At 47.9% G+C, this 13,467-nt stretch overlaps 1 protein-coding gene across 2 annotated transcripts in view; it reads left to right on the plus strand.

Moving 5' to 3' along the window:
• Positions 1-2,685: 2,685 nt before the first annotated feature.
• The window catches only part of Ube2d1 (ubiquitin conjugating enzyme E2 D1), a 31,000-nt gene continuing 20,218 nt past the window's right edge, over positions 2,686-13,467 (plus strand). The window contains exon 1 of one of the 2 annotated variants that reach the window (XM_075979999.1): positions 2,686-2,857. In XM_075979999.1, coding sequence (XP_075836114.1) covers positions 2,834-2,857 — 24 coding nt within the window. In that variant the 5' untranslated portion in view covers positions 2,686-2,833. The remainder of the gene's footprint in view (positions 2,858-13,467) is intronic. The other variant, XM_075979998.1, reaches the window with a different exon arrangement.

Raw genomic sequence — 13,467 nt, forward strand, 5'->3', positions numbered from 1 at the left:
CCACGCCCAATCCCTTCGAAGCATGTCCACCCCTCCTCCCAGAACCTTGGCAACCTTTAATCTACTTGACAACCCATTTGGACACTTCATATACACAGGCTCACACAGCATGTAATTTTTCTGTGACTGGACTCCTCATGGGCACACTGGAACATTTCCTTCATGTTAGTGCAGAATAATACTCTCCACCACAGCAGACCCCTATTTTTATTGGACAGTGGAGTGTATTTTTTTTTTATTTTCGAGACAGGGTTTCTCCGTAGCTTTTGGTTCCTGTCTTGGAACTAGCTCTTGTAGACCAGGCTGGCCTCGAACTCACAGAGATCCACCTGCCTCTGCCTCCCGAGTGCTGGGATTAAAGGCTTGCGCCACCACCGCCCGGCTGTGGAGTGTATTTTTGTTTATACATTTTCATTATGAAAAAAATTGCACTCAGTGGGCAAGTTTTTGCCTGGTTGGCCAACTTCATTACTCTTTGTAACTTTGTGTTTAGTGTTTAGAGGAAACCCCACCCTTTCACATTTCACCTTTCACACAGCAGTGATGTGTGAGGGAGACAGTCTCTCTGCCCTTGCCAATACTGGCTGCCTAAAAAAGAAAAGCACTCATCAATGACAGCAGGTGAGCAATAGCTGGAAAGGAGTGTGGTGATCAATTGTGATGGTATTTTGCACAAAGCTGGGGCTTTGAGTGTCTACATCTTTAAGCACGAAAGTGATTCCATTAGTGAGTCTTTGCGTGGTCTATAGGACCTCCTAGAAGAGAGAAAACTTGATGTCTGTATCCTGTACCCTCGGTGACTCTGAGACCAAAGTTTCCTAACTACAGCGATGCTGGAGGAGAGTGTGCTTTTGTTTTCTGTGGAGCTGGTTAGTACCAACCACTGAGTCATTCTTGTAGGAGGTTTGTCTGAGTTGCCAGGCAGCAAGTTACCTGGAAGTGATGCTTTCCCATGAGGGTAGCAGGCGATCATGGCCTTACTTCCGACATACCATCAGAAAGCCATCAGCATGGGAATGCAACACTGAAGGCAATAGGGGTCCAAGACCAGACGGAACATCCCCGACTTCACTTTTAAGGATGCTCCAGAGGAGCACAAAGGTAGTGTTCCAGTTCCAGAGCTCAGGGATGCTGCTCGGGCTTCCAGCTAGCCTCTGTACTGCTCTTTGCCAAAGGCAGGATTTAGCTGGTGTATCCTAGAAGCCTCTTTGACAAAGAGTATTTCCTTACACTCCCAAGCTGGGTTTTGAGGTATGCTTGGGGGGTTCACTGTGTACTTACTGTAGTGTGCATGAACCCCTGGATTCCACGATCTGACACAAGAAGAGTCAGTCTAGGGTTTGTTCCCTAGCTGAAAAGATGGAGTGTGATGATACCACTCTTCTCTTTGGGGGGAGGGGACAGGAAGTATAATAAGGCTGGTTGGTGGGAAGACCCTGACAGTAAAGTGCTGACCAGCAAGCCTGAGGACCCAGTTCTGCCCCCAGTGCCCACGTAAAAAGGTAGGCTGGACGGGGATTATGTTAAGGCTAAGGAGGTGAAGACAGCAGATGTCTGGCCAGCCTAGACCAGTTGGTGAGCCACGGGTTCCAGTGAGTGACTCTGTCTCAAAAACACGATGTACATCTCCTGGGAAATAATTTCTGGTGCACGCGCGCGCGCGCACACACACACGGTAGAGGGGTTGGCATGGTTCCGAACCAATGAAAACAGCACCTGGAAGAACACTGCAAAACAGACGCAAGGCGGCAAAAGGCCCATGCCGTGAGAAAGAGAAGGTGGTGAGGACCTGGAGACAGAAAAGCAGACCAATGGGCAGACAGAGCAGGAACCCTTGAGTGGGCCTCGCAAAGCCGGATCCCTCAGACTCTTCTGGGCTGCGGGCCAGCTCTAGTTTGTGCAGAGGGCATGAGGGTGGTCTCGGGCAGGCCACTGAAAAGCTCTAGAAGAGAGCTTCGCAGAAGTGGCCGACCCAGCTGCGGTGACACTGTTGAAGCCAGGGCAATGAGAAACAAAATGGGATTCAAAACCATTTTGGAGAAGGAATGGGTTGACTTCCATCATCAGAAACCTAAGTCTGACCAAAGTCATCAGAAATCTGAGACTGACCAAAGCGAAAACCCTTTCTGCTGATGTCAAGCCCAAAAGTCATGGTTCCTAGGAAGAGCAAGATCAGAGAATTGAGAAAGGTTTTAAGGACAGCTCAGAGGGTAAATTGCTTGCTGCCCAAGCCTGAGGACCCGAGTTCGGATGCTAGAGACCATGTAAGGGTTGGGTGTGTTGAAAGCTGTCTGCAATCCTATTGCTGTAAGGTGGAGACAAGGAAAAAGAGAAGACCCGTGTTCAGTGCGAGACCCTGTCTCAAAAAAACAAGGTGGAGCGCAGTTGAAGAAGATCCCTCTTGCCTCCAGGGATATCTGCGATGGAAGTTAAGACCCTCGGTAGGGTCTGTGCGAGGAGGAGAGACCCGTGGACCTCAGAAGCTCCAAAGAGCAACAGCTCACCTGCTGTACCGTTTTGCAGATTCGGACCTTGTTCTGCAGAGCAGCTGCAAGGAGAAGCAGCCTGGCCTCAGCTGTCACCCACGGGTGACCCGACGACGTCCGCACGGGCGGCCGAAGAGGCCAAGCCTGGAACTACACTTCCCAGTGTGCCAGGCGGGCGGGGCGCGGCGGGGAGGGCGCAGGCTCCTTCCCAGCAGCGAAGGCGGAAACAAAAGAGCCCGGCGCCGCCGCCCGCACACTCGCGCACCGCGCTCGGGCGCACACGGAGCAGCCCCGCGAGGCGGCAGCCCGGGACACGCGGACCAGCCGCAGCCCCCGCCGCCTGCCCCATGGCGCTGAAGCGGATCCAGAAAGTGAGTGGCGGCCAGGGACGACCTGGGCGCCCCTGAGGGGTCCCTAGGAGTCCCGGGCGCACGGCGTGGGAGGGGCGTGGGCACTAGGGAGGCCGGGGTGCCGATCGGCCCCGCACAGGTGAGGTGTGCACCCGCAGGGTCCGGGTGTCTGTTACGCGGGGTGCCCCGATCCCGCCGTGCCCTCTCCCGGCTGAACCGGTAGCCCTGGTTGCGGGTGCCGGTGTGGTGGTCAGATTGTCCCGGGGTGTGTGCATCCCCGCTGGCCCTGCAATGGGCGGCCTGCGTCCCCTATCACGCCGTGCGTCCTCACAGTGTCCCCGGAGCCCTCCTTCTTGGGGCTCGCACCCCGGGCTCTCCCGGCGGACAGGGAAGGTGTGGTGGGCCTAGAGCCTTTATTCTCAGAGCGTGGGGCTGGGTCTTTCTGGGCTCTGCAGTTGGCTGGTGCTCAGTGGGAGGAAAGGGCTGGGAAACCGGGATTGGGGACGAGGAGCCAACAGAAAGCTCTTGCCCTTGCTATTTTGGTGGCTCTGCATGCAGCTGCCACTTCAGGTCACATAGCTGTACTGTGAACATAGTTGCTGATACACAGCAAGATGACCTCCTGGCTGTGATTCATGGAGAGACAAGCCAAGCCGGTTGTTGTTTTTTCTTTCTTTCTTTTTCTTTCTTTTTTTACTCACGATAAACTGTAGAGTTGAAGACACAGCAGTGAGGACCACAAATTAAATCGTTTGGATGCTTTGATGCATGAGTAGAGAATGAGGAAGAAGTACGAATGGTCAACCAACACACACGCTTCATCCCAACCCTCCTCTCTTTGTATTCTTTACCGCACCCATTTCTCCCGTTGGCCGGTCCCCTTCCTCAAGTCTTAACGTTTACAGCAGTAGTCCTTGCTGGGAACACAGTGTATGGGAGCGCTTTGGAAACAACTGCGCCGACAGTGGATAATGTGTTTGGTAATTGATTTCACAAGAAATGGATGCTTCCCCGAACATTTTATCAACCTTTCCAGCTACACTACAAATGTTTTGAGTTTAGAGCCGTAGTAGACAGGCATCTTTCGGTACAGAGGACAGCAACTTTTACACCCAGCCAGATTTGGGGTTCTTTTTGGATCCAAACATTAGCTTGTGTAGATCGTTGCTATTCTTTGTGCCATTGAAGGTCAACTCACTATAAAATGGAAAATCAGCATTTATTAAGTAATGACGTTTTTCTCTTTTGAAGATAGCACGATGGCGGTTTATTTTTAACCATATAAACAAACAGACCTAAGTTTGAAGCTGCAGTCCTCACCGTGCCGACTTCTGAACGTTTACTGTAATGTTGGTTCCCATTTGGAACGGTCAGCACACATTTTTCCAAGGAAGTTTTCGGACTCTGCTTCTTTTCACAATGGTGAGGCGTTTCCATGTGGCTTCACTCACAGTGGCTCTTAGATACCATAGGATTTATCTATAGAACCTTCGTTCAGAAAAACAAAACATTGTAAGTACAGGCTTGACAAGTCTTGTCAGTCGTGCTAAACCCATGTATTTGACTTGTGTTAGCATGGGAAATGCCCACATATTTTCTTTTTTTAAGTAGATATTGTTGAATAGAATATGAACAAGGTTGTCCATTACACAGATAACATGTAAGTACAGCTTATGTCAGACCTATGACAAACTGATATTTTGGAGACGCCATTGGAGGTCACATGATACTATCCTTCAGTATCAGACTTGGCTTCCCTTCTTGTCATAGGACATTGACTGCCCCAAATCATATCAGCCATACCTGCTAGCCAGCCCTTCAAAACCAGTTCAAGGCTAACCTTCGGGCTTTAGAAAAAAAAAAGAAAGGGTTTGTGTGTTTGTGAGTACATGCTACTTGAGTATGGGTGCCCACAGAGGCCAGAAGAAGGCATTCCATCCCCTGATGCTAGAGCCACAGACAAGGCTGTATGTGATGTGGGTGCTGGGAATTGAACTTGGGTCCTCTGGAACAGTAATAAGTGTTTTTAACTGCTGAGCCATCTCTCCAACCTCTGGCCTTCTTTTTTGAGTGTATTTTAAAGTAATTGAATAACTTCAGCCCCAGCCCACTGGGTTGTATTGTTTCTTTACCTAATGTATCAGGCCTTGGAGCTCAGAAAGCTAGGTTTGCAGCGGCGTAACCGAGAGTATGGGCAAAGAGACAGTCTCTAGGGCAGGGAGTAGAGTCGCTGTAGACCCCACTGCGGTGAGTGAAATGCTGAATCTCGGGGTCGAGTTGGGGGTTAGCGTGGAAAGGTCAAAAGCCCCAATGTTCTAGTTTCTTCTCTTTATCCAAAGAGGGGACCTGAGGCTGGAGTCGAGACAGGTTTTTCCCCCGGGTTCATCTCTTGAGAAGTGATTTGGCACGTTTGAGGATAACACTCACGGCTTCTCATTTCTCCACCTGTGAAAAGAACAAGGATGTTGGATTAAAACTGTGTCTTTATTCAAAACATGTGGACATCGGCGCTTCAAATATATCTCTGTGCCAGCGTAGACTAAATGATTTAATGCTCTAATTTAGTCACTCTCTGCCAGTCTTGCATTTCAGCTCATAAATTTGCACACCCGTGGCCTATTTTTAGACAGAGAGAAAGATGTTATTACAGTCACCTAAATCACTGAAGGAATAAAGTTTGAACAAAATCCGAGGAGAGAAGCCTGGAGCAGATTTGAAAAGAAGACAGCAGCTTTTCGCTTGAGTGTTATTTCTCCTGTGAACACTGCTTTTCAGTCTTAGTACACTTTGCTTTGAAACATCACTTTTTAAGCCGTCAGTGTTCTAATATAATGCTGCACGCTTTGAAACCTAGGGGAGGAAGGAGCCCTAATGCAGCCGCCGTCATCGACACCTTTGTCTTGTTCCTTTTGTGCTGATTTTACATAAGGAAATTTAGGTAGCAATCACACTGGAGGGTATATAGTAGATCTCAGCCTTTTTTTTTTTTTTTTTGTATGTATTCTGGAAAGTGAAACAAAAGGCTTTTCGTTCCTAAATATCGTAACACAGATAATTATTCTTTTCTGTATAGTGTTCTGTCCCCGAATGAAACATTTGGGGCTGGGAGTGTGGCACAGTGCTAAAAAACGCACACGTCTACTGCTCTTAAAGCCCAAGGTTTAACTGCCAGCACCACAAGAAGAAATAGGTTGCATTTGGTTCCAAGCACTGAGCGTTGGACTTTTTAATAATTAATCTAAATTGTGTGCATGAACATAAATTAAAATGCAGCTTTGTAAATGTTTTGAGCTGCTGAGACTTTGATTTGTATGATTCTAAATCACGGTGTTTGTGTGCTGGTCTAGTAAACATGGTATCTTACGCAGCTTGACCCTGTGTGTCTGGGTCATCATCCAGAGAAAGAGGATCTAGCTTTTGTTCCCGGCTCTGTGGTTTTACTGACTTCTGTTTTCTTATCCACACGATGTTCCCAAGGATGACAACCACCACCACCATGGGTGGAGCTTGCTCTGCTTAACTCCATGCCAAGAGTATCTGTAACCTACACGAGTAGTTTGAGTCGTTCATGAGGCCCTGGAGCCAGAAGCAATCTAATTCTCACTTTGAAGGTGCTGAAACAAAGGCAGAGGTGCCAACCAGAATGGCAGAGCTAGCACAGGGTACACAGGGTGGTACAGGGTACGCAGGGTGGCACAGGGTACACAGGGTACGCAGGGTACGCAGGGTGGCACAGGGTACTCAGGGTGGCACAGGGTACACAGGATGGCACAGGGTACTCAGGATGGCACAGGGTACACAGGATGGCACAGGGTACGCAGGATGGCACGGGGTACACAGGATGGCACAGGGTACTCAGGATGGCACAGGGTACACAGGATGGCACAGGGTACGCAGGATGGCACAGGGTACACAGGATGGCACAGGGTACACAGGGTGGCACAGGGTACACAGGATGGCACAGGATACACAGGGTGGCACAGGGTACGCAGGGTGGCACAGGGTACACAGGGTGGCACAGGGTACGCAGGATGGCACAGGATACACAGGGTGGCACAGGGTACGCAGGGTGGCACAGGGTACACAGGGTGGCACAGGGTACACAGGATGGCACAGGGTACTCAGGGTGGCACGGGGTACGCAGGATGGCACAGGGTACACAGGGTGGCACAGGGTACACAGGGTGGCACAGGGTACACAGGGTGGCACAGGGTACGCAGGGTGGCACAGGGTACGCAGGGTGGCACAGGGTACGCAGGATGGCACAGGATACACAGGGTGGCACAGGGTACGCAGGGTGGCACAGGGTACACAGGGTGGCACAGGGTACGCAGGGTGGCACAGGGTACACAGGGTGGCACAGGGTACGCAGGATGGCACAGGGTACACAGGGTGGCACAGGGTACACAGGGTGGCACAGGGTACACAGGGTGGCACAGGGTACGCAGGATGGCACAGGGTACACAGGGTGGCACAGGGTACACAGGGTACACAGGGTGGCACAGGGTACGCAGGGTGGCACAGGGTACACAGGATGGCACAGGATACACAGGGTGGCACAGGGTACACAGGGTGGCACAGGGTACGCAGGATGGCACAGGGTACGCAGGGTGGCACAGGGTACACAGGGTGGCACAGGGTACGCAGGGTGGCACAGGGTACACAGGGTGGCACAGGGTACGCAGGGTGGCACAGGGTACGCAGGATGGCACAGGATACACAGGGTACTCAGGATGGCACAGGGTACACAGGGTACTCAGGATGGCACAGGGTACGCAGGGTGGCACAGGGTACGCAGGATGGCACAGCCAGCGTATGGGAATGGTTAGGATTCCCAGCTGGAGAGCCCCTCCAGCGGTTTTTTCAGTTTAGGCCTCCTCCATCCTGTGGACCTATATGTTGTTTTTCTAAACTAAATTCAAGGATCTGGGACTTTAGCTCATTGGTAAAGTGCTTCCCTAACAGGCATCCATCCTTGGCGTGGTGGCTCACTGCTGTTAGCCCAGCACTTAGGAGGCAGAGACTGGAAGGATCAGTTCAAGGTCATCCACAGTTACAGACTGAGCTTGAGGCCACCCTGGGCTATCCGAGACCCTATCTCAAAAACAAACACAGAAGAAGAAAGACATGGAGTCAGATGGGTTTATAGAGACTAGTGCTTAGCCATATGACATCCAACCCTGCAATCAGGCCTCTGCATCGCTAATCGTCACCACGGCTCAGCTGTGAGCAGTGCTTAGTCACCCTTCTCCTCAGAGATGACCCTCATCACTAAACACTGGAGAATAACAGCTTCATTCATCTCCCCATGCCCCTGGAAGTGTTGACTCCTCCAGAAGGATTTAGAAAAACAATTGCTCGTAGTTCTTTAAATATTCTGTCGGTATCATTTCATTGTGGAATTTTCATGCCATGATTGTAAGTTGGCCCAATTGTTTAAGTGCCTGTCATGGCTTCGAGTAGTAAACTATTCACACACGATGATAAAGAGTAAATGCAAGACTGCAGGAGGAGGGAAATAGCCTAAGAGAAAACATGAGAAGCCCAGTATCTCTATCATTTGTGGATGAGCAGTTTGCCTCAAGGAGAGAGGAAGCAGTATTCTTTCTCAAGGAAGCCACTGTGGGGACTTTTCTACCCGTAAGCCTCTGTAATTAAACTCAGTCTTTTGTCCCGTCTGTACTTCTCTTTCTTTAACATAACAAAGGTACAAGAAGATGAGATAATTTATTATAGCTTAAAAGTTCAGAGGAAATAAACAGCATAGACCCAGGTGACACTATTGATGCCTACTGAGGGGAGCCAGGCACACGGAAACCAAAGGATGTAGATTGCCCCCAGGAAGCCAGCAGCATCCCTGCCCCTTCGGCTGCCTGAAATAGACGCAAAAACGTTGGGGCCTGTGTTTTCATTCAAATCAAAAGTGATATAACAAAGTTGCCTACCAATGTGTTGGTCCTAACCCCACCCACCTTTTAAATACTGGAAGAAATGATACTTCATTGAAAACGGGAATTCAGTGACTTGTCCCTCTCACCCATGAAAGTCCTGCACAGTATACCCAGATTGGTACTTTGAGGCGTGGGAGGCTCTCAGGCCGCCCATCAAAGAACATCACGTGTGGCAAGGTGCTTTAGACTGCCTTGGCCTATGTGAGCCCCGCGAAGCTGAGATCATGAACGTTTAGTTTGCTTCTAATTCAGCGACACACAGACAGCAACAGGGCCTTCCACATGCAGGGCCTTGGGGTGGAGAGGAAGCAGCGTGGATCTAGAAGCACCAGGTTCCACTGTCTTGCCTCTTCCTGGGTACTTTGTCAACCGTTCTCTCTTCCAGTTCTGTGTATGTTGTTTATTCAGAAGCAATAACAACAGGAGAAGAATAGGCAATAAGAAGATGTATCTGGGCCGGGCCTCATCCTTCACTTTTAGACTTGCTGAGATAACCCATGTGCACCCATGCTCTTAGGGTGGCTGCTTCCCCCTGGTGCCCGTGTTTGGGAATACTATAGCTGAGTGATGCAGGGAACTGTGTGTGTGTGAGTACCAAGTCATGATGTAGAATCTGTTCCTCAATGTACATGGCTGAAAGGAAAGATGTGAAAATTACTTATTAATGCGACCCAAAGGCAACTCTCCCAGAAAGGCCTAGCCTCTCTTTATCACCTGGGTTTAAATTTGTGTTAATATCTTTACTTAATAAATTTCAACTCTACTTCATAAATATAAATAAATAAATAAATAAATAATAAATATGCCCACCAGTCATTCATACACAAGATAAAATGTTCTGCCCTTGGATGCATTTCCAGTTAACGCAGAGTGTCAACACTCATTGTTTTCTGCCCCAGGTAGCAACAGAGTAGACAGGTCGTGGGGTCCAGCCACAGTGTCCCAGAGAAGCACCTTTGATTGTTGTTTTGAGACAGAATCTCTATAGCTGGCCTCAAACCCGTGTTTCTTCTGTCTTGGCCTCCTGAGTGTTGGGATCATAGGTGTGCAGCACCATGCCCAGTTTGAGATGGATTGTTTCCAAACACAAACAGTTATTAAGTGTCCAATTGTTTCTTGGATCAGCGGGGAGGCGTGGGAATAATTGAGACACGATTCACATGGCTTTATCAGGAGGGAGTTTTAAGTGATCCCTCATGAGATCCTGAGTTCACATCCTGAAAATTCAGCCATGTTTATTCTCCAAACAGCTTTTATACCAAAACGTAAACTGAGGGGGGTAGCGGGACATACATAGGTCACGTCCGCAACTCTGGCTGCTCTGTAGTCACAGAGACTGAATTAACACCTCTTTCCCAGGTGACCTCCCGAAATTACAAAGAGCGACCCTTTGTTTAGGATGGCTGGGTGACCCCCTTCTGTGTGGCAGGTGCAAACTGTGGCCGGAAAGTCTGGCTGCCGTACCATGTAGACATATGGGCCTGTATAACATGGCCCTACAATTAAGTGCCTATTCTTTGCCAATTATTAAGAAGAGAACTCTAGGGCTGGAGAGAAAGATGACCCAATGTGTGTGGTCTTATTCCAAAGGACCAGAATTTGGTTCCCAGCACCCACACCCTGTCATGAGACATAGAACTGCCTGCAATTCCAGCTCGAGAAGACCCGTGCCTTCTTTTCATCTCTGCGGGCAGCCACACACAGAGAGACATAATAAAAATAAATATTTTTTTTTTAAAAAAAATGAGTAGAGCTCTGAAAAGCACTATTTAGTATCAAGTGCTTGGTAGGTATGTTCATGTTTCACATACATTTTAAAAATGAGTTTTCTCTCGTTTTCTATTTTTCCTGAAACACCATCTTTCTTGGTTACTGTGAACTAAGCGGTGGGTGTTGATAATGTTGGACTCAAAGGGCAGAGGAGGCTGACTGATTACAAGTACTGGATGATCTTCCTGGGGACAATGGTTTGATCTCCATACCCAAATAATGGCCCACAACTGTCTATGACTCCAGTTCCTGGGACTCCGATGCCCTCTTTTGACCTCCACAGGTTCAAGGCATATTGTTATGTAGTCAGGCAAAACGCCCATACATAACAAAATAATAAAAGTCATTTACAGATCAACCTAGAAAATAAATAAATAAGACTAAGCAGGGGAAAAGGTAATAGCAAGCATGTTCCTCATGTCTAGATTCTGCTGTGCGTTTTGTGAAGTTGTACACGGTCCTTTCCTGCCGTGTTTTTCTTGGTTCTGGAAGTGCTCTGAACACAAATGCTCCTGAAAGACTATGAGGTCATTTCAAACCTTTTGTGATAGACGAAGGTCGGCAGAACAGGGGCGTCATGGAGATGAGTGCGCTCTGGGTACCACAGTCCCAGGCTGAGTGGATCAAGTGCTAGAGTGGAGCTTTGTTCTAGCTTTATCTTCTGACCTTAGCTGAGAGAACTCGTCCTTATTTTCACCATCTAGAAACCTCGTGAGTGAACGTGATCATTTCACTGGCCCCTCTGTGGATCTGTGTGCTGTGTACACTACCCATATGTATGTTTGTGTGTGTGCATGCATGTTATCATTCTCTAATTCTTTCCTCCACTGTGGTAGGGGGTTGAACCCAAATGTCATGTAAAGCCCTCTGCCAGGAAGCAATATCTAGAGCCTCCCCTTTATAATTTGAAGCAAACTTAACTGTCATTTGTGGGTTTTGTTATTGTTGAGCAAACATCTCAACTAGTCACCAAGGTAAAAACTTGAGTCATGTGTCCTGCAGCTATAAGAGAGAAATCCTATTGACCCTGGGCTATGGGGACTTTTCAATGTTGGCATCATATTGTGTATTGTAACATTTGAAAGTCTTCTGATTACAAATTACTTATTTGTGATGCAAATGAGATGTGTTTCTATGACGAGCTAAGAATGCAATGTGCTTTTCTGATTCTTTTTGGCTTCCATCTCTTTGACAGGTGTCTTTTTGTCCTTTAAGGGTTGTTTCTTCCAGGTATTTAGAGCATTGCCTTATATAGTTGCCTCATCTGTAGAGTTTTAGGGATCCTGAGTCATGCATCTTCTGATACACAGTATATTAAATGAATAAGGATATCCACAGGAAAGTAGATATAGCTAGTCATAAGGGCAAGACAGAAACTGTTACTATAAATAGAGAGACGTAGGGAAATACCACAAGGAAAGAACAATGTGTTTATGCAGGAAGGAAGCCAAATGAGGGCAGGGCAAATTCGTTTGGAGGAAATCAGGAGCTCTTCATTGGGAAAGATGGACTTAGACTTAGATCTGGAGGAACGTGAAATGATTTGAAAGACACAAGAAAGCACTATTTGTACAGAAAGCTATAGAACCGAAGGCACTAGAAACCTCATAACTAATTGGAGCAGACAAGCATGCCTTTGGGAAGCATTGGTGGGGTAGAGCGTGGGAGGACCTGGAAGGGCCATGCTGAGAATTGTATGCTCAATATGGAGTCTGCCTGGTGAAGCCATGAAACATTTACATCTCCTAATCTGGGACTGACTATGCATACTTGCCCTCAAAGGATACAATGTCATTTGTGTGTGTGTGTGTGTGTGTGTGCATGTGTGATTCTGATGAATGTTCTGAACAAAGATGGGCAAGGTTTTCTGGGAATGGAGTAAGGACCCCTGAGGATGAGGGAAAACCTCTGAAGATAAAAGTGAGGTGGGTACGTACCTGCCAGGCATAGTGGTGCACGCCTTTAATCCCAGCACCCAGAAGGCAGAGACAGGTCTGTGACGTCTAGGCCAGCCTGGTCTACAGAGAGAGTTCCAGGACAGCCATGGTTACACAGAAAAACCTTGTCTTGAAAATACCAAAGGCAAAAAAAAAAAAAAAGTGAGGTTGGCGAAATGAATGGGAAGGGGAGAAGGGAAGGGAGAGGAAGAGAAAAGCGGGGTATTGAGAATTGAATGTGTGTGTGAGTTGAGAGGGGAAGTGATTAAGAATCTTCCTAAGAGGGCTGGAGAGATGGCTCAGCGGTTAAGAGCATTGCCTGCTCTTCCAAAGGTCCTGAGTTCAATTCCCAGCAACCACATGGTGGCTCACAACCATCTGAAATGAGGTCTGGTGCCCTCTTCTGGCCTTCAGGCATACACGCAGAAAGAATATTGTATACATAATAAATAAATAAATATTAAAAAAAAAAAAGAATCTTCCTAAGAGGAAGCCATGTTGAAGCCATGCTGAACAATACAGGCAAGATAATATTTTGAAAAATTGAAATTTTCAATGCTACTGAGTCATGTCCCCAGCCTTTACTTCCATACACATACACTTGTATGTATATATATATATATAGTGATTCCTCTGGGGGAAAGTCATTTTGAATAATGCAGTCTGTCTTTCTTTCTGTCTCTCTTCATCTCTTTTTTCACTTTCTCTTTCCTCCTTCCTTCCTTCCTTCCTTCCTTCCTTCCTTCCTTTCTTTCTCTCCCTTTCTTTCTCTTTCTCTCTCTGTTTCCTTCCTTCCTTCCTTCCTTCCTTCCTTCCTTCCTTCCTTCCTTCCTTCCTTCCTTCCTTCCTTCCTTCCTTCCTTCCTTTCCTGATGGGGCCTAGCTATGTAGTCTGCGTCTGCTTTGAAGTTACTATGTAATCCGGGCTGGCTTTGAACTCACGACTCTCCGTGTCTTGAGGTCGAAGAACGATC

The sequence above is a fragment of the Microtus pennsylvanicus genome, chromosome 7 (assembly GCF_037038515.1).
Source record: "Microtus pennsylvanicus isolate mMicPen1 chromosome 7, mMicPen1.hap1, whole genome shotgun sequence".
Taxonomy (NCBI): Eukaryota; Metazoa; Chordata; class Mammalia; order Rodentia; family Cricetidae; genus Microtus; species Microtus pennsylvanicus.